The sequence below is a fragment of the Macaca fascicularis genome, chromosome 6, assembly GCF_037993035.2.
Source record: "Macaca fascicularis isolate 582-1 chromosome 6, T2T-MFA8v1.1".
Taxonomy (NCBI): Eukaryota; Metazoa; Chordata; class Mammalia; order Primates; family Cercopithecidae; genus Macaca; species Macaca fascicularis.
Window position 1 is genome coordinate 43,905,844 of NC_088380.1, and position 20,139 is coordinate 43,925,982.

Genomic DNA, 20,139 nt, shown 5'->3' on the forward strand with positions numbered 1-20,139 from the left:
TCTATAGATTCCAGACATTGTATGGAAGGACATTGTGAAACCTCCCATTCTGTTCTGTTTTACTCTGACCACTGGTGCTCGCAGCCCCTGTCACGTACCCCCCCAGCTTGCTCAATCAATCACGACCGTCTTATGCGGACCCCCTTAGAGTTGTGAGCCCTTAAAAGGGGCAGAAGTTGAGCACCTGATGAGTTCAGGTTTTAAGACACTAGCCTGCTGATGCTCCCAGCTGATTAAAGCCACTCCCTTCACTATCTCAGTGTTTGAGGGGTTTTGTCCGCAGCTCATCCTGCTACAGAACTAAATAAGGCACTAGAGACCAATCTTGGAAAACAGAGATATGTGACTTTTCAGACAGAGAATTTAAAATAGCTGTGTTGAGGAAATTCAAAGAAATTCAAGATAATACAGAAAAGGAATCCAGAATTCTATCAGATAAATTTAACAAAGAGATTGAAATAATTAAACAGAATCAAGCCGAAATTCTGGACTTGAAAAATGCAATTGGCATACTGAAGAATGCACCCAAGTCATTTAATAGCAAAACTGATCAAGCAGAAGAATTAGTGAGCTTGAAGACAGGCTATTTGAAAACACAGTCAGAGGAGACAAAAGAAAAAAGAATAAAAAACAATGAAGCATACACACAGGATCTAGAAAATCACCTCAAAAAAGCAAATTTAATAGTTATTGGCTGTAAAGATGAGACAGAGGAAGACATAAGGGTAGAAGTTTATTGAAAGTGGTAACAGAGAACTTCTCAAACTTAGATATCACTATCCAAGTACAAGAAGCTTGTAGAACACCAAGCAGATTTAACCCAAAGAAGACTACCTTAAGGCATTTAATAATAAAACTCCCAAAGGTCAAGGATAAAGAAACAATCCTAAAAGCAGCAAAAGAAAAGAAACAAATAGCATACAATAGAGCTCCAATACATCTGGCAGCGGACTTTTCAGTGGAAACCTTTTCAGGCTAGGAGTGAGTGGTATGACATCTTAAAAGTGTTAAAGGAAAAAAACTTTTATCTTAGAAAAATATATCTGGCAAAAATATCCTTCAAACATGAAGGAGAAATAAAAACTTTCCCAGACAAACAAACACGGAGGGATTTCATCAACACCAGACTTGTCCTATAAGAAAAGCTAAAGAGAGAACTTCAGTCAGAAAGAAAAGGATAATGAGCAATAAGAAATAATCTGAAGGTACAAAATTCACTGGCAATAGTAAGTACACAAAAAACATAGAATATGATAACACTGTAAATGTGGAATGCAAACTACTCTTATTCTAAGTAGAAGGAATAAATGATGAGCCAATCAAAAATAATGCCTACAACTTTTCAAGACATAGTCAGTATAATAGGACATAAATAGAAACAACAAAAAGTGAAACAGTAGGCGGGGGGGATGAAGTTAAAACATAGAGTTTTTATTAGTTTTCTTTTTGCTTGTTTGTTTATGCAGTGTTAAGTTGTTATCAGGTAAAATAAGGGGTTGTAAGAGTATCTACAAACTGCATAATAACCTCAAACCAAAAAACATACAATGAATACACAAAAAATAGAAAGAAACTAAATCGCATCCCCAGAGAAAATCATTTTAACTAAAGGAAGACAGGAAGGAAAGAAAGAAGGAAGAGGCCAGACACAGTGGCTCATGCCTATAATTTCAGCACTTTGGGAAGCCAAGGCGGGTGGATCACTTGAGGTCAGGAGTTTGAGACCAGCCTAGCCAACATGGTGAAATCCCGTCTCTACTAAAAATACAAAAATTAGCTGGGTGTGGTGGCACACGTCTGTAGTCTCAGCTACTTGGGAGGCTGAGGCAGGAGAATTGCTTGAACCTGGGAGGTGGAGGTTGCAGTGAGCTGAGATTGCGCTGTTGCACTCCAGCATGGGCAACAGAGAGAGACTCTGTCTCAAAAAAAACAAAAAAAAAAAAACAAAAAAAAAACAAAACAAAAAAAAAGGAAGGAAGAAAAGACTATAAAACAACCAACAAATAAACAACAAAATGGCAAGAGTTAAGTTGTTACTTATCAAAGCTAACATTGAACATAAATAGACTAAATTCTCTAATCAAAAGCCATAGACTAGCTGAATGCATGAAAAACCAAGATCTATTGATCTGTTACCTACAAGAAACATACTTTACCTCTAAAGACACACATAGACTGAAAGTAAATGGATGGGAAAAGATATTCCATGCTAATGGAAGCCAAAAAAGAGCAGGAATAGCTATACTTATATTAAACAAAATAGAGTTCAAGACAAAAAGTATAAGAGACAAGGTCACTGCATAATGACAAAGATGTAATTTCAACAAGAGGATATGACAATTTTAAACATATGTGCACCCAACACTGCAGCACCCAGATATATAAAGGAAATATTATTAGAGCTAAAGAGAGAGATAGGCCCCAATGTAATAATAGTTGGATACTTCAATACCCCACTTTGCCATTGGACAGATCTTCCAGACACAAAATCAACAAAGAAACATCAGACTGTGAAAGGAAAATATCTTGGGTCCTTTCAAGCTGGGAATCACTCAGGGCAAACCTGCTTCTCGTTCTTTTCAAGTCATCCCTTTGTTCACAGAGATAGATACATATTCTGATTGCCTTCTTGGGAAAGACTTATCAGAAACTCAAAAGAATGCAATCATCTGTCTCTCACCTACCTGTGACCTGGAAGCCCTCCATGGGGGTCCTTACTTTGAGCTGTGTCTGCCTTTCTGGATGGAACTAATGTACTTCTTACATATTGATTGATGTCTCATGTCTCCCTAAAACGTAGAAAACCAAGCTGTGCCCTGACCACCTTGGGCACATGTCATCAGGACTTCCTGAGGCTGTGTCATGGGTGCATCATCAACCTTGGCAAAATAAACTTTCTAAATTAACTAAAACCTGTCTCAAATTTTCGGGGTTCACAAGACTAAATCTGCAATATAGACCAAATCGATCTAATAAATATTTACAGAACATGTCATCTAAGAGCTGCAGAATACACATTCTTTTCCTCAGCACATGGATATTCTCAGGGATACACTATTCAAAACAAGTCTTAAAACATGAAAAAAATTGAATTAGTATCAAGCATCTTCCCTGACCACAGTGGAATAAAACTAGAAATTAATAACAAGAGGAATTTTGGAAACTATACAAATACACGGAAATAAAACAATATTCTCCTGAATGACCAGTCGGGTCAATGAAGAAATTAAGAAGGAAATTTAAAAATTTCTTGAAACAAATAATAACGGAAACATAATATACCAAAACCTATGGGATATGGCAAAAGCAGTACTCAGGTAAGTCTACAGCTATAAATGCCAACATCAAAAAAGAGGAACTTCTTATGAACAATTTAACAGTGCATCTTAACTAGAAAAGCAAGAGCAAAGCAAGCCTAAAATTAGTAGAACAAAATAAATAATAAAGATCAGAGAAGAAATAAATGAAATTGAAATTAAAAAATACAAAAGATTAATGAAACACAAGGTTCTTTTTTGGAAAAGTTAAACAAAGACACATCAAAAAAAGAAAACTACAGGCCAATATCTCTGATGAATATTGATGCAAAAATTCTCAATAAAATACTAGCAAACTGAATTCACCAATACATTAGAAAGATCATTCATCATGACTAAGTGGGCTTTATCCCTGGGATGCAATAACATATGCAAATCAATCAGTGTGATACATCATATCAACAGAATGAAGGACAAAAACCATATATCATTTCAATTGATGCTGAAAAAGGGCTAGGTAAAATTCAACATTTACTTGTTTTAAAAACCCTAAAAATAGCTGGGTATGGAAGGAACATACCTCAACATAATAAAAGCTGTACATGACAGATCCATAGCTAGTATCATACTGTGAAAGGAAAATAAATCTCGGGACCCCAAAATCACTAAGTCAAGAGAAAAGTAAACTTGGGAACTATGTCAGGTAAACCTGCCTCCCATTTTATTCCCAAATGAGATAGCTACAAAGATAAAAAGCTACATACCTCCCTCACAATTTGCTCAGAAAGAAATTCCTTGTGGATCTCAAGATCTTTACCCCGAAACAGTTCCACTGAATTTCACCCTGGCAATGTGAACTGATGGTTTATCTTCACAGGTGCAGGGCAGTAAATCATCCCCCTGAGACAAATGGGTATCTGATTGCTTCCTTTGCCCTGTTTATGTAAAAATGCAGATTCAGTGAGTCAGACAAAATTGTGTATTCAGTAAAAGGCTGGGCCAGGACTCAAAATAATGCAACATTTTGTCTCTTATCTACCTACAACCTGGAAGTCTTCCCTTTGAGTTGTCCCACCTTTCCAGAAGGAATCAACATATGTCTTTTTTGTTTATTTTTTTTCAGATGGCGTCTCGCTTGCCCTGCCAAGGGCAGTGGTGCAATCTCGGCTCACTGCAACCTCCGCCTCCCAGGTTCAAGCGATTCTTGTGCCTCAGCCTCCCAAGTAGCTGTGATTACGGGCGCACGCCACCATGCCCAGCTAATTTTTGTATTTTTAGAAGAGATGAGGTTTCACCATGTTGGCTAGGCTGGCCTTGAACTCCTGATCTCAAGTGATCCACCGCTTCAGCCTCCCAAAGTGCTGGGACTACAGGTGTAAGCCACTGCGCCTGGCCTCAATATACATCTTAAACATAACTGATTGATGTCTCATGACTCCCAAAATGTATAAAAGCAAGCTGTACCCTGACCACTTTGGGCACATGCTATCATAGCCTGTTGAGGTTGTGTCACGGGCACATCCTTAACCTTGACAAAATAAACTTTCTAAACTGATTGAGACCTGTCTCAGATATTTTGTGCTCACAACACCGAATGGGGGAAAATTGAAAGCTTTTCCTCTAAGATCTGGAACAAGATAAGGATGATGCCCACTGTCATCACTGTTATTCAGCAGTAACAGACATCCTAGCTAGAGCAATCGGATAAGAGGAAGATATAAAAGGCATCCAAATTGGAAAGGATGAAGTCAAATTAGCCTTGTTTGCAGATGATATGATCCTATATTTGGAAAAACCTAAAGACATGACAAGAAAACTATTAAAACTATTAAACTAGAAAAGCATGAGCAAACCAAGCCCAAAATTAGTAGAAGAAAAGAAATAATAAAGATCAGAGAATGAAAGAAATTGAAATAAAAAAATACAAAAGATCAATGAAACACAAGGTTGGTTTTTTGAAAAGTTAAACAAAATTGGCAAAACTTTAGCCAGACTAAGAAAAAAAGAGGGAAGATAAATGAGAGAAGATAAACAACTTCAGTAAAGTTGCAGGATACAAAAGCAACATACAAAAATCACTAGCATTTCAATATGACAATATTGAACAATGTGAAACAGAAATTTTTAAAGTAATTCCATTTATAATAGCCACACATAAAATTAAATATCTAGGAAGTAACCAAAGAAGTGAAAGACCTCTATAATGAAAAGTATAAAACAGTGAAGAAGGAAATTGAAGAGGACACCAAAAAATGGAAAAACAATCCATGTTCATGGACTGGAGGAATCAATATTGTTAAAATGTCCACACTACCCAAAGCAATCTATAGATTCAATGCAATCACTATCAAAACAGAAACAGAAAAAAAAAATCATAAAATTTATATGGACCTACAAAAGGCCCAGAATAGCCAAAGCTATCCTAAGCAAAAAAGAACAAAACAGGAAGAATCACATTACCTGATTTCAAATTATACTACAGAGCTATAGTAACTAAAACAGCATGGTTCTGACATAAAAACAGACACATCAGCCTATGAGACAGAATAGAGAACCCAGAAAAAAATCTGCACACCTACAGTGAACTAATTTTCGACAAAGGTGCCAAAAACATACACTGGGCAAAAGACAGTCTATTCAACAAATGGTACTGGGAAAACTAGATATCTATATGCAGAAGAATGAAAGCAGACCCCTATCTCACACCATATACAAAAATCAAATTGAAATGGATTAAAAACTTAAATCTATACTTCAAACTATTAAACTATTACAAGAAAACATTGGGGAAAATCTCCAGGACATTGGTGTGGGCAAAAATTTCTTTAGTAACATCCCTCAAACACAGGTAACTAAAACAAAAATGGACAAATGGGAGCTCATCAGGTTAAAATGCTTCTGCACAGCAAAGGTTACAATCAGTAAAGCAAAGAAAAAAAACACAGAGAATGGGAAAAAATATTTGCAAATTATCCATCTGACAAAGGAATAATAACCAGAATACATAAGGAGCTCAAACTGTTCCACAGGAAAAAAATACAATGATCTAATCAAAAATGGGTAAAAAATTTGAATAGATATTTCTCAAATGAAGACACAGAAATGGCAAACAGGCATATGTAAAGGTGCTCAATATTTTTGATCATCAGAGAAATGCAAATCAAAACTATAATGAGCTATCATCTCCCCCATTTAAAATGGCTTATATCCAAAAGACAGGCAATAACAAATGATGATGAGGATGTGCAGAAAAGGGAACCCTTGTACTCTGCTGGTGGGAATGTAAATTAGTACAGCCACTATGGAGAACAATTTGAAGGTTCCTCAAAAAACTAAAAATTGAACTACCACATGATTCAGAAATCCCACTGCTGGGTATATACCCAGAAGAAAGGAAATCAGTATATTAAATAGATATATACACTCCTGGGTTTGTTGCAGCATTGTTTACAATAGCTAAGATCTGGAAGCAACCTAAGTGTCTATCAACATATGAATGGATAAAGAAAATGTGGTGAATATACACAATGGACTACTATTCAACCATAAGACAGAATGAGATCCAGTTATTTGCAACAACATGGATGGAACTGGAGAACATTTTGCTAAGTGAAATAAGCCAGGCACAGAAACACAAACATCACATGTTCTCACTTATTTGTGGGATCTAAATATCAAAACAATTGAACTCATGGACCTAGAGAGTAGAAGGATCATTACCAGAGGCTGTGAAGGGTGGTGGTGGGGGCAATAGGGAGAGGTGGGGATGGTTAATGGGTACAAAAAAAAAAAAAAAGAAGGCCGGGCACAGTTTCTCACACCTGTAATCCCAGCACTTTGGGAGGATGAAGTGGGCGGACACAAGGTCAGGAGTTCAAGACCAGCCTGACCACAACAGTGAAACCCCGTCTCTACAAAAAATACAAAAATTAGCCGGGTGTGGTGGCACATGCCTGTAATCCCAGCTACTCGGGAGGCTGAGGCAGGAGAATCACTCAAACCAAGGAGACGGAGGTTGTAGTGAGCTGAGATCACGCCACTGCACTCCAGCCTGGGTGACAGACCAAGATTCCATCTCAAAAAAAAAAAAAAGAAAGAATGAGTAAGACCTACTACTTGATAGCACAACAGGGTAACTACAGTCATACAGTCAATAATAACTTAATTGTACATTCAACATAGTTCTGGCCAGGGCAATCAGGCAAGAGAAAGAAATAAAGGGTATTCAATTAGGAAAAGAGGAAGTCAAATTGTCCCTGTTTGCAGATGACATGATTGTATAATTAGAAAACCCCATCATCTCAGCCCAAAATCTCCTCAAGCTGATAAGCAACTTCAGCAAAGTCTTAGGATATAAAATCAATGTGCAAAAATCACAAGCATTCCTATACACCAATAACAGACAAACAGAGAGCCAAATCATGAGTGAACTCCCATTCGCAATTGCTACAAGGAGATAAAATACCTAGGAATACAACTTACAAGGGATATGAAGGACCTCTTCAAGGAGAGCTACAAACCACTCACTGATCAAGGAAATAAGAGAGGACACAAGCAAATGGAAAAACATTCCATGCTCATGGATAGGAACAATCATTTATGAAAATGGCCATACTGCCCAAAGTAATTTACAGATTCAATGCTATCCTTATCAAGCTACCACTGACTTCACAGAATTGGAAAAAACTACTTTAAAGTTAATATGGAACCAAAAAGAGCCCACATAGATAGCCAAGACAATCCTAAGCAAAAGGAACAAAGGTGGAGGCATCACACGACCTGACTTCAATCTATCCTACAAGGCTACAGTAACAAAAACAGCATGGTACTGGTACCAAAACGGATATACAGACCAATGGAACAGAACAGAGCCCTCAGAAATAACACCACACATCTACAACCATCTGATCTTTGACAAACCTGACAAAAACAAGCAATGGGGAAAGGGAAAGGACTTCCTAGTTAATAAATGGTGTTGGGAAAACTGACTAGCCATATGCAGAAAGCTGAAACTGGATCCCTTCCTTACACCTTATACAAAAATTAACTCAAGATGGATTAAAGCTTTAAATGTAAGACATAAAACCATAAAAACCCTAGAAGAAAACCTAGGCAATTCAGGACATAGGCATGGGCAAAGACTTCATGAGTAACACATCAAAAGCAATGGCAACAAAAGCCAAAATACACAAATGAGATCTAATTAAACTAAAGAGCTTCTATACAGCAAAAGAAACTATCATCAGAGTGAACAGGCAACCTACAGAATGGGAGAAAGTTTTTGCAATCTATCCATCTGAAAAAGGGCTAATATCTAGAATCTACAGAGAAACAAATATACAAGAAAAAAGCAAACAACCCCATCAAAAAGTGGGCAAAGGATATGAGCAGACATTTCTCAAAAGAAGACATTTGCCGGGTGTGGTGGCTCACACCTATAATCCCAGGACTTTGGGAGGCTGAGGCAGGCAGATCACCTGAGGTCGGGAGTTCGAGACCAGCCTGACCAACATGGAGAAACCCCATCTCTACTAAAAATACAAAATTAGCCAAGTGTGGGGGTGCATGCTTGTAATCCCAGATACTCAGGAGGATGAGGCAGGAGAATTACTTGAACCCAGCAGGCAGAGGTTGCGGTGAGCCAAGATCGCGCCACTGCACTCCAGCCTGGGCAACAAGAGCAAAACTATGTCTCAAAAAAAAAAAAAAAAAGATATTTATGCAGCCAACAAACACATGAAAAAAGGCTCATCATCACTGGTCATTAGAGATACACAAATCAAAACCACATCTCACGCCAGTTAACATGGCGATCATTAAAAAGTCAAGAAACAGATGCTGGAGAGGATGTGGAGGAATAGGAACACTTTTACACTGTTGGTGGGAATGTAAATTAGTTCAACCATTGTGGAAGACAGTGTGGCGATTCCTCAAGGATCTAGAACTAGAAATACCATTTGACCCAGCGATCCCATTACTGGGTATATACCCAAAGGATTATAAATCATTCTACTATAAAGACTTATGCACAAGTATGTTTATTGCGGCACTGTTTACAACAGCAAAGGCTTGGAACCAAATGCCCATCAACGATAGACTGGATAAAGAAAACGTGGCACATATACACCACAGAATACTATGCAACCATAAAAAAGAATGAGCTCATGTCCTTTGCAGGGACAGGGATGAAGGTGGAAACCATTCTCAACAAACTAACACAAGAACAGAAAACCAAACACTGCATGTTCTCAGTCATAAGTGGGAGTTGAACAATGAGAACACACGGACACAGGGAGGGTACACAGAGAGGGGAACACCAGAGCCTGTCGGTGGATGGGGGGCTAGGGGAGGGATAGCATTAGGAGAAAGACCTAATGTAAATGATAGGTCGATGGGTGCAGCAAACTACCATGGCACTTGTATACCTATGTAACAAACCTGCACGTCCTGCACATGTACTCCAGAACTTAAAGTATATTTAAAAAAAAAAAGTCAGAAACAGTATAGCTACTATAAGATTGTTCTGGCAGTTTTAATCAATGTAATGAGGAAAAAGAATAAAGGCGAGAGATGGAGGGAAGAAAATGCATCATTACATTATCAGGAAGAAAAAGATAATTACATTAGTTTGCAGGTGAAATGACTGCCTACCCAAGAGAACCAACAGAAAACTGTTGGAATTTAAATTGAAAAATTGTTTTAGTTCATAGAAGTAACCACATTTTTCAACATAATAGCAATAATCTTAAGAAAGATGGGAAAATGAACATTCACAGCAGCAACTCAAAATGCCAAGAATTAAAATAGCAAGAATGAAATGACAAAACGTTATTAAAAGATGAAAAAGATCATTTAACTAGAGCTCTAATGGCTTTGTACTGTATCAACTCAGCTAACTCGGACTTAAAAACATTTCCCAGAATTCCCTTCCTTATATAGTTCTGGGTACTGTTGGCTATAGGAGACATTATACAGAAGTCACAAATGAAGCAACAGTCATATTTTTTACACTGTGAAGGTCAATGCAGAACACGCTGTGAAGACTGCATGTGCTGCTAATCTGTTAGCTCACCTTGCTGGCATGCGGAAGAAGCTGGACCTGCAGCTCCTTCAACTCCCACCGGACCTTCTGTGCACTTCTCCAAATCCTGGGCCCACAAGTGTAGCTCTGACATCGAAAGTGTCATCCTCTCCTGCAGGTTACTCAAGCATCAAAACTAGGGTTTGTGAGAGGCTGATGCAGGTTCCACTTTGTCCCCAAGGGTTTCAGTTTGTCCTTTCTCTCATCCACATCCAGTATCCCTGCCTCACTGCCAGTCTAGTTGATCTGCAGCAACCTCAGGCAGAACAAGAGACTCAGAGGCAAGTCTGCAGCCTGCTCTACCACCTCCCACAATTCCATAGGTCTTTAGCTCACAAAGTAGTTCTGCTTCTTTGATGGATCCTAACTCATACACAAGCCAGACCTTTTTTTTTTTTTTGGTATAAGAAGACAACACTGATGGTGTTATTCTCTCCAAATTAATCTATAAATTTAATGCAATTTTAATCAAAATTATAAAGGGATTTTCTTCTAGGAACTTCACAAAATTTAAATTTCATTTGAAAGAGCACATGCTAATAAACTTTTGAAAAAAAAGTAGCATGATGTGAGTACAGAAAGGTGAATACGAAATCGAGAACCAGACCCAGTATGTATATGGTGGGGAGAAATGTGTACATAATTCCAAATTGGTAGAGGAATGATGTAATATTTGACCCAGATCTCGTTATCAGCTATGGTTCTAAGTGCAAGGAAGGGCAAAAACAGTTTTGTATAAGTAAAAAAAAAAAATTATTAAAATTTTTGGGGCCAAGTGTGGTAGCTCCCACCTGTAATCCCAGCACTTTGGGAGGCCAAGGCAGGAGGATTGCTTGAGGCCAGGAGTTTGAAACCAGCCTGGGCAACACAGACTGTCTGCACTAGAAATAAAAAAAATAGCCAGGCGTGGTGATGTACACCGTAGTCCTAGTTCCTCGGGAGGCTAAGGTAGAAGGATCACATGCGTGCAGGAGTTTGAAGCTGCAGTAAAGAACTACGATCGCCCTACTGCACTCCAGTCTAAGTGACAGGGTGAGACCCTGTCTGAAAAACAACAACAACAACAAATAAGGAAATTGGGAAATCACAGACTTGTCAGGTTTTGAAAACCAGGCTTCAAAACTATACCTCAAGACCTTCAGTTAAAATGACACCAGACAACTGGTCTGATGAAAATCTCCCTGCCACGAAGCCCAGCTTACACTGCCCAAACTCCTGTCACCAGATATTACCAATGGCATTGCTGCCAGTGCTGCCCTGTCTACTGCTGCTATAAAAGATTCTTGGCAGTATTTGTTTCCTTGCTCTCAATACAAAATTCGGAGCGGGGTAAGGTATGTGTCTGATTGGCTAAGTCTAGGTCATATGACCACACTCAAGCTGCAAGACTGGAGAAGACTGTACGGTATGTGGCCTTTTCAGTATATACAGATGGTTTCAACCTATGATGGTTCAATTTATTATTTTTTGACTCTACAGTGGGTTTGTGGGCATTAATGTATTTTCAACTTATGAAATTTTTGACTTACGATGAGTTTATCAGGACATGGACACCATCATAAGTAAAAGAACATCTGTATAGAAGAACATGGGTTCTATCTTCCTTCACAATGGATCGGAAGAGGAACCTCCCAAATATATTATATTGAACAGGAAACGACCTGTCCATACTGGTAATCAATAGGTAGAAAAGCTTATAATTACTAAATACCACTGAAGAAAATCAATCATCAGACAAAACCTAGACTGGATAATCAACTTTCAGTCTGTATAATGTAATTTTATATAAACAACTTTAGATTTTAAAACGTCACACCCACATGTTTTACAAATAGACCATTTCTCTGATTAAATTAAGAAAGGGAATCAGTTTGGTTGACTAGTTGCCTGGAAAACTTTCATGGTTAGATAGCTTTTGTAATCAACTGGGTTATCAAATTTAGGATATTTATATGAATTTGTAAACAGAATTCTACATAGTCCAGCTAGCTAGAGGAGCTCCAAATTATTTTTAAAAATCTGATAGGCATGACTACACAATAATGTAAAGCTTTTAGCTAGAAGAGCTCAAAATTATTTTTAAAAATCTGATAGGCATGACTACACAATAAAGTTTCTGCATGGCAAAGTTAAAGACAAATAAATGGAGAAAATTTAGAGCATTTATGACAGAGAAAGATTAGTAGCCCTAATGTATTAAGGGCTCTTAAAAATTAATACAGATATAAGCATCCCAATAATAATGTGGGCAATGTACATGAAAAGACAATTTGGAAAAGAAATACAAATGGTCAAAAAATATGAAAAGATTTCAATTTTATTAGTAATCAGTTGAATTCAAATTATAACAATGAGATTTCAATGTAAGACTGACAAAAGATTAGTAATACTCGGTGACAGGAGTAGGGAAATAATGATCACTCTCAAAGATTATTGGCAAGAGTGTAAATCGATATAACCTTTCTAGTGGTCAATTTGACTATGTATCAAAAACCACAAAAAATAAGCAAACACTTTTGATGCTACATTTCCAATTCTAGGAAAATAAGGAAATAATTAGATAAATACAGACAACTATATATGAATGTTCAGCACAGCACTGTTTACAAGAAAAAATTTAAAACAATATATATGTCTGAAATATGGCTCTAGTGAAATAAATTCCACAAATATGCAGCCATTAAAAATACTTATTCTCATATTTACTGACACAGAAAGATGTTCAGTAAGTATTAAATTTTAAAAGATAGCCTATAAAATAATATGTAAAAAATTACATTTTTGTTAAAAAATATATATACGGGTCTATTAAAAAATCTGGAAGGCTGTTCATTTGGTTTGTTTCTCAGTGGTGGGCTTACAAATGTAATCACTACTTTTTTTCCTTTTTTGAATTTTTGAAAAATTTCAATGTCTTATGACCATAAAACCAATAAAGCTACTTTGAAAAGTTAAAGCCAGAAGTAATTAAACAACTCATATTTGATCGTTAAAGTCAGCCTCTTAAAAGCATAATTTTAAAAAGGTAATAAAAAATTTATAATATATATTAATAAATACATTAAATATATAACACTAATTGGTATTAATAAAATTACATCCAATCTCATAAATCAAATTTATTGTATAATATAAAAACAATTTGTTCAGTTATGTAATAATGGACACAAGAAACAACTTACGCAGATTCCTTATGTGAAGCATACTTACTTTGCAGATAACAACTATTTTTTAAATGATAATGGAGTCTACAACGATGCTCATTCTTGATTATTTGCAATAATGAAAATTGTTATCTAAAGCATTAAGATGGATTATTTTCTATAGATTCTTCCAGGATCGGCCGGGCGCGGTGGCTCAAGCCTGTAATCCCAGCACTTTGGGAGGCCGAGACGGGCGGATCACGAGGTCAGGAGATCGAGACCATCCTGGCTAACACGGTGAAACCCCGTCTCTACTAAAAATACAAAAAACTAGCCGGGCGAGGTGGCGGGCGCCTGTAGTCCCAGCTACTCCGGAGGCTGAGGCAGGAGAATGGCGTAAACCCAGGAGGCGGAGCTTGCAGTGAGCTGAGATCCGGCCACTGCACTCCAGCCCGGGCTACAGAGCAAGACTCCGTCTCAAAAAACAAAAACAAAAACAAAACAAAACAAAAAAAGATTCTTCCAGGATCTGGAAATACTGATTTCCAGGTACTCTCAACCAAGAGATGTGACCAAAATACAAAAAAATGCAAAAGACACCTCCATTACAAAGTCATGAATCCTTTCTATAAACCTCAGGATTTATAGTGTCACAAATTATGAATCATTGTCTCCTTTAGAAAACAAACATTCAACACCTGAATGGAGAAAGAAGTCAACATATTTAAATATTTAATGCATATAACTTTAAAGTTGATAAAATGTCCCTTTCAACTAAAAATAAATGCCCTTATCCACTTAGCTGGACTGAAAGTGGGATACTGAAAACTTGAATTAATGGCCAACCCAGAGCAGCAGCAGCAGCAGCAATATTCCCCTCCTTCAGTAAAGTATGGCCTGTAAGTTAGCCCTAAGGAGAAAGAAGGCCATTAAGGTATGAGAAAAACCTAGGCTGGACACAGAGTACACAGATGCCTAACACAAAAGCTCTGCTGCCACTCAACCTTTGTTTATATATAATCACAAATTTTCTTTTCTTTTTTTAGAGACAAAGTCTTGCTCTGTCGCCCAGGCTGGAGTGAGTAAGGTCGTACCTCACTTTAGCCTCTAACTCCTAGGCTCAAGCAATTCTCCTGACTCAGCCTCCTGAGTAGCTGGGACTACAGGCAAGTGCCACCAAGCTTGGGTAATTTTTTCTTTTTTCCTTTTTTGAAGAGACAGGGTCCCTCTATGTTGTCCAGGCTGGTCTCAATCTCCTGGTCTCAAGTGTTCCTCCTGTCTCAGCATCCCAAAGCACTGGGATTATAGGAGTGAGCCACTGAGCCTGACCTAATTACCAATTTATTTTCAACCCTCTTTCAGAAGGAAGACAAAAATAAACAGCCAATATCCACTTAACTGCAAATTTCATGACGTCCTTATAAAGCCAGTGCATATTTTCTTTCCCTCACGAAGCAATTTTTAATAATCACAATATATATTTAAATGTTAATAATCTTACTTTTTTTTTTTTTGACAAGGTATCTCTGTTGCCCAAGCTGAAGCATAGTGACATGATCATAGCTCACTGTAACCTTGAATTCATGGGCTCCTGCCTCAGCCTCCTGTGTAGCTAGGACTATAGAAATGCACAACTATACTTGGCTAAATTTTTGTTTTTAAAGTGTTTTGTAGAGATGGGGTCTCACTGTGTTGCCCAGGCTGGTCTTCAACTCCTGGCCTCAAGTGATCCTTCCACCTTGGCCTCCCAAAGTGCTGGGACTATAGGCATAAACTACCACACCGAACCTACTAACCCTACATTTTACATGATGAGTTCAGATTTTAAAAGGATTAGTTTGCTAATAAAGTATCATGAGCAAAGCGAAAAATCAAAAGATTACTTGAAGTATTTACATGATGATCCAAATTTAAAGCAACCTCAACAAGCAAAATTTACTGTTTACAAATAACTGTATCACGATTTACAAATAGGAACACATATATTATACATAATAGGTATAATGTGAATGCATTTTATCAATGGAAAGTACAAAACAGCTTGCTGATGAAAGAGGAAGGAAAAAGCTCACAGTGAACTTGCAAGCAGATCCTTCAGCCCCAGTCAACCCTTCAGATGTCTGCAGCCACTGCCGACATCCTGACTGCAACTTCATGAGACCCTTGGCCAGAACTGCCAGCTAAGTCTTGACCTCGCAGAAAGAATAAAATTATTGTCTACTTTGTTTTGTGTGTGCGTGTGAGATGGAGTCTGGCTCTGTCACGCAGGCTGGAGTGCAGTGGCATGATCTCGGCTCACTGTAAGCTCTGCCTCCCCTGTTCACGCCATTCTCCTGCCTCAGCCTCCAGAGTAGCTGGGACTACAGGCGCCCGCCACCACGCCTGGCTAATTTTTTGTATTTTTAGTAGAGATGGGGTTTCACCGTGTTAGCCAGGATGGTCTCGATCTCCTGACCTCGTGATCTGCCCGCCTCGGCCTCCCAAAGTGCTGGGATTACAGGCGTGAGCCGGCCCCTATTGTCTACTGTTTTAAGCCTCTAAATTTTGGTGTAATTTATTACAGAATAGATATGTAGAAGAGTACTATTTCTATTTTTAAGGAAGGTATAATTGCAGCTCCAGAACCCCACATTTCTGGCATCTATTCTACTACAACTTTTGGTGCAGATATTTAGCATCTGGCTTAGATTCTGAGTATTAGAAAAAGAGAAATTTACTAAGTGTTCTTCCTGTATTACTTATTGTCTCTGAAAAATACACCTAAGCGTACCCATTTTTCTTCTTAAACTTATTTCCTTTTCCACTTCCTATTCCTCCCCTACAAATAAAACGGACTCCCGAACCTCCTAAATTCATAAGCTTTAAGTTTATTTTACATATTCATTTTTGTTGAGAATGTTCCTTAAGAGTAGTGATCTCTTTTAAACTTGTCATGCTTAAAATCCAATGTGCTCAAGGTATTTAATAAATATTCCATTTTACTAATACAAGGGGTAATCACATAATAAATCCTCAGCCTATGAACTAAATATACTGTTTGGGATGACTTCTCTGACATAACTGACATATTATAAATTCCTCCTTATGACTCGCAGAAGCCACTTTCTGCAATGGCCAAACTTTGTCACACCCCATCCCCCATATAGCAAATACCACTAATTTTGGGGCCTTCAGAGTATACATAGCAGTACTTTTCTCCTTCCTGAATTCCACAAACATGATTAGCTGGTCATTTTAATTATACGATATCATGTATTGTTTGCTAATAATCTCTTAGACATTATTTCTGTCAAAACAAATAAGAGCTGATACATTCTCTAAGTAAATGTCATCTGTTTTAACTTTCCCTCCTCCCCACCAACCTGACACGTTATATGCAAAAACCTAAGGTCAAAACACAGTTCAAATTCCTGAAACCGCCTTTATTATGCTTTACCAGTAAGACCTCTTCACTTAACTGTAGTTGTTGTAAACTTAATATATTTAATTTCTTTAATGGAAAAATTCAAAAGCAGATGCCAAATCTGATGCAACTAACTGACAAAGGAAGGAAACACAAATCTTGCTTACTTTCACTGAAACTTTTTATAGCCATTAGATGTCTGCACTTAAAATGTTTAGTTCCTATGCCCACTACGAATAAAACGAAATTCTGTATTTCAACGTTTCAAGCCTCAGAAGTTCCCAGACATCCTTTTCTGAGTCTGGTGTGATGCAATAATTTTTAAAATGTCATTTAAAAAAAATGGGCCAGGTTGCAGGGAAGGGACCATGTCACACTTTCAGCATTCAAGCCTCAAGGGCTCCGGGGCGCGAAAGGCTCTTACAACCGGTTAAGGACTGCAATGGGCTCCTCCTGCAAGACTCGCGGAACCCTACCCTGGGCCAGAAAAAGGCCAGGGGCGCGGAGCCAAGGCGGCGGGCTGGGGTTCTAGGTATCTAAAAAAGAGCGAAGCCGGAAGGCGGCGCCAGGGCTCCTCGCAGACCCCAGGGCCGCGGGACAGTGCCAGCTCGTGGGTCACACGCACCCAGCGGACTCCTGGTTCCCGCCTGCCGGCTGTTCCAGCACGCCCTCCGACCCGCAACCGGACCCTCCAGACATCAGACTCGGTGGTCTCCACCTCCGGTCTCCCACCTCAGGACGCAGTTCCGCGGCTTCCACCCCACCCGCTCCCCTCAGTCCCTCGCAGCGGCTCAGCCGTACCCACCCCAGGTTCTCTGAGTTCAAACAAGCAGCAGCTCCAACAGCGTCCCCGCCCCTCTCCTCCTCCCCTCGGTCGGAACCATAGAGACGTCGGCTGCAGGCCAGAGTGGCTTCAGACCGCAGCGTCAGCCGAGAGGACGCCGGGATACTGGCCCGCTCCAAGTCGAAAGGAGGTGACGTACGAGTACTGTTTGGTGCAGTGGGTAGATACCTCGTTTCTCCTCGCCCACCGTAGGCCCTGACCCCTAAAAAGGAAACTTTTGGGACGTCAGGGTGAGAGGAGGAAAGTGCCTTCTTAGTTTACTTTTGTCAAACTTGAGGATTCGTTTTTCAGTTTAGTCGGAGCCGTGCGGCAAACGTAGCTGCCGACATCCCTACGACGCACCCAAGTGGTGGCCAGAAAGCTGGTGACTGAGAAGTGGCCTCCCCGAATGCAAGGCATACAGGCCTTACTGTCAGAAGCTTGAGCTAGGAGCCTCGGCCGTCGCGTCTCGAAGGTGCAGCAATACTGCCAACTTCCTTCCGCGAACCCCTCAGGGTGGGCAACGGCGCTTTTCACCAGACTGGGACCTCGCGACCTGGCTGACCGGCCGCTCCTCGGTAGCGCCTCACCGCCCCCTTGGGGATTTCTTGATAATTCGTTGCCACGATGCGGGCGGATGTTGTGGAGCTACTGTTTGTAGACCGCAGTAGCGTGACTAGAACACTTAATCATGACTACTAAATCCTTAGAAGTCGAAAAAGCAAGTCCATACAGAGTAGTTTGACCCTGATTAAATCGCGCTTACAAGATACAGTTTGTTTACTGGGACTTTGGCTAGGTCCCATCCCGTCTCTGCCTCAGAGTAGTGGTTGCTCTCTTAGCAGCAAGGAAATAAATACCAGCTTGACGTTTGACTCTAGGAAGCACGGGTCCAAAAGAAGAGGCCCAAGGAGGGACATTCTTCTTTCCCTTTCCTACTTACAGTTTCTCAAACCAAGTGTCAGATGGAAAGCAAGGGGTGGTATCATCGTAATTATATAGTTGACCATAGAAAATAAACTTCAATCTCAAAGCAAACTCCTAGGCCACCCCCAGAATCTCAGAGTTTCTCAATCATAGAACTCATTTCTTGTCACACTCTTGGTTCTTAGCCAATGTAAAAGACCTTACTGACAGGGAAAATTAAACACATTTTAACCCCCACATAACTTAAATGAGAATTTAAAGTATTTCTCAGCAAATGTATTTACAATTTTGAGTGCTTTTAGCCATGTTAAGGACAAATTTTCTCTTTCTGAATGCAGTAATTTGGCATTACCCTTTTGGCAGTGTGGTAAAAGTCTTATAATCTAGGCCTTACGGAGCTATCAAGGAACAACGTAGATGGCTTCATGCAAACCCAGACAATGTAATAATAGTTCTTTTCTCTGTAGTCAGTCTACTGCCTGTAGATGCTTATTCATTTCTTTTTTTTTTTTTTTGAGATAGGGTCTCCCTCTGTCACCCAGGCTGGAGTGCAGTGGTGCAATCATAGCTCACTGCAGCCCTGACCTCCTGGGCTCAAGGGATTCTCCAGCCTCAGCCTTTGGAGTAGGTGGGACCACAGGCACATGCCATCGTGAAGGTAATTAAGTTTTTTGTAGAGATGGGCATCTCGCTTATGTTGCCCAGGCTGGTGTTGAAGTCCTGGGCTCAAGTGATACCCCCTCCCTGGCTTCTCAAAGTGTTGGGATTACAGGCGTGAGCCACTGTGCCCAGCTTACTGATTCATTTATACAGTGTTCTCAGTGTGCCACAGAATGACTATGGAACTCAAGTTCTAGTGGAGGGTGTGAGCCATAAGGAAACAAGGTAGACAGATTGTAATAAGTACTGTAAAGGAAGTAAGTGGGGTGATATAATAGACTTGGGAGACGCTAACTTTAGTCAGGTAGTATGGGAGGCCCTTATGAGGAAATGGTACTTCAGAATTGAAATGTGAAGGAATCCAGTGTCAGAGGAACTAAAAAAAAGGCATTGTGCCCCTTTAACTTAGTGAGATTATCATTCCTGATCTACACTCTTCTCCCCATTTTTCTCGTTTTCTCTGTTACTGCTTCCCTTTCATTTGAAAAGCCAGGTCTTTTATACAAATCAGAAAATTAGAACATTTCTGGTTGTGTTTGGTGTAATCTTGACGTCTTTACAGATGTGGTTTTGTTCTTTCCTAATAGACAAGCTTATAATAGCACTTTTGGTGAGCTCATTTCTGTTAAACACTTTACAGCATAAATCTTTTCCTGTGTTCAAAAGAAAGTATCTGGTTCATGAGACAGTTTAGATACAGTCTTTGCCAAAGTGCCTGATTTTTAGTTTACAATGTTGCTTGTCTCCTTTTTTTTCAGATCTGGTTCTTGTCTCATAGCTCTATTGAAAAATACTTGGAGTAAAGGGACCAAATAGCAAGTGAAAAAATGCACAATTCTGCATAT

At 39.2% G+C, this 20,139-nt stretch overlaps 2 protein-coding genes across 8 annotated transcripts in view; one reads left to right on the top strand and one right to left on the bottom strand.

Moving 5' to 3' along the window:
• The window catches only part of TMEM267 (transmembrane protein 267), a 94,309-nt gene extending 76,003 nt beyond the window's left edge, over window positions 1–18,306 (bottom strand). For 5 of the 7 annotated variants that reach the window (XM_045393682.2, XM_045393684.3, XM_005556838.5 and 2 more), the window contains exon 1: window positions 17,690–17,774. The gene's annotated coding sequence lies outside the window, so the exon portion shown is untranslated. Of the gene's footprint in view, window positions 1–10,329; window positions 10,706–17,689; window positions 17,775–18,138 lie in introns of those variants that run through there. The other 2 variants (XM_065546236.2, XM_015451345.4) reach the window with 2 other exon arrangements.
• Window positions 10,339–19,819, top strand: LOC141406964 (uncharacterized). The gene is made up of 4 exons (XM_073993183.1): window positions 10,339–10,456; window positions 11,531–11,672; window positions 17,345–17,858; window positions 18,020–19,819. Exons 1-4 carry the CDS (start codon window positions 10,339–10,341, stop codon window positions 18,098–18,100), a joined length of 855 nt encoding a protein of 284 aa, XP_073849284.1. The 3' UTR covers window positions 18,101–19,819.
• The last annotated feature ends 320 nt before the right edge of the window (window positions 19,820–20,139 follow it).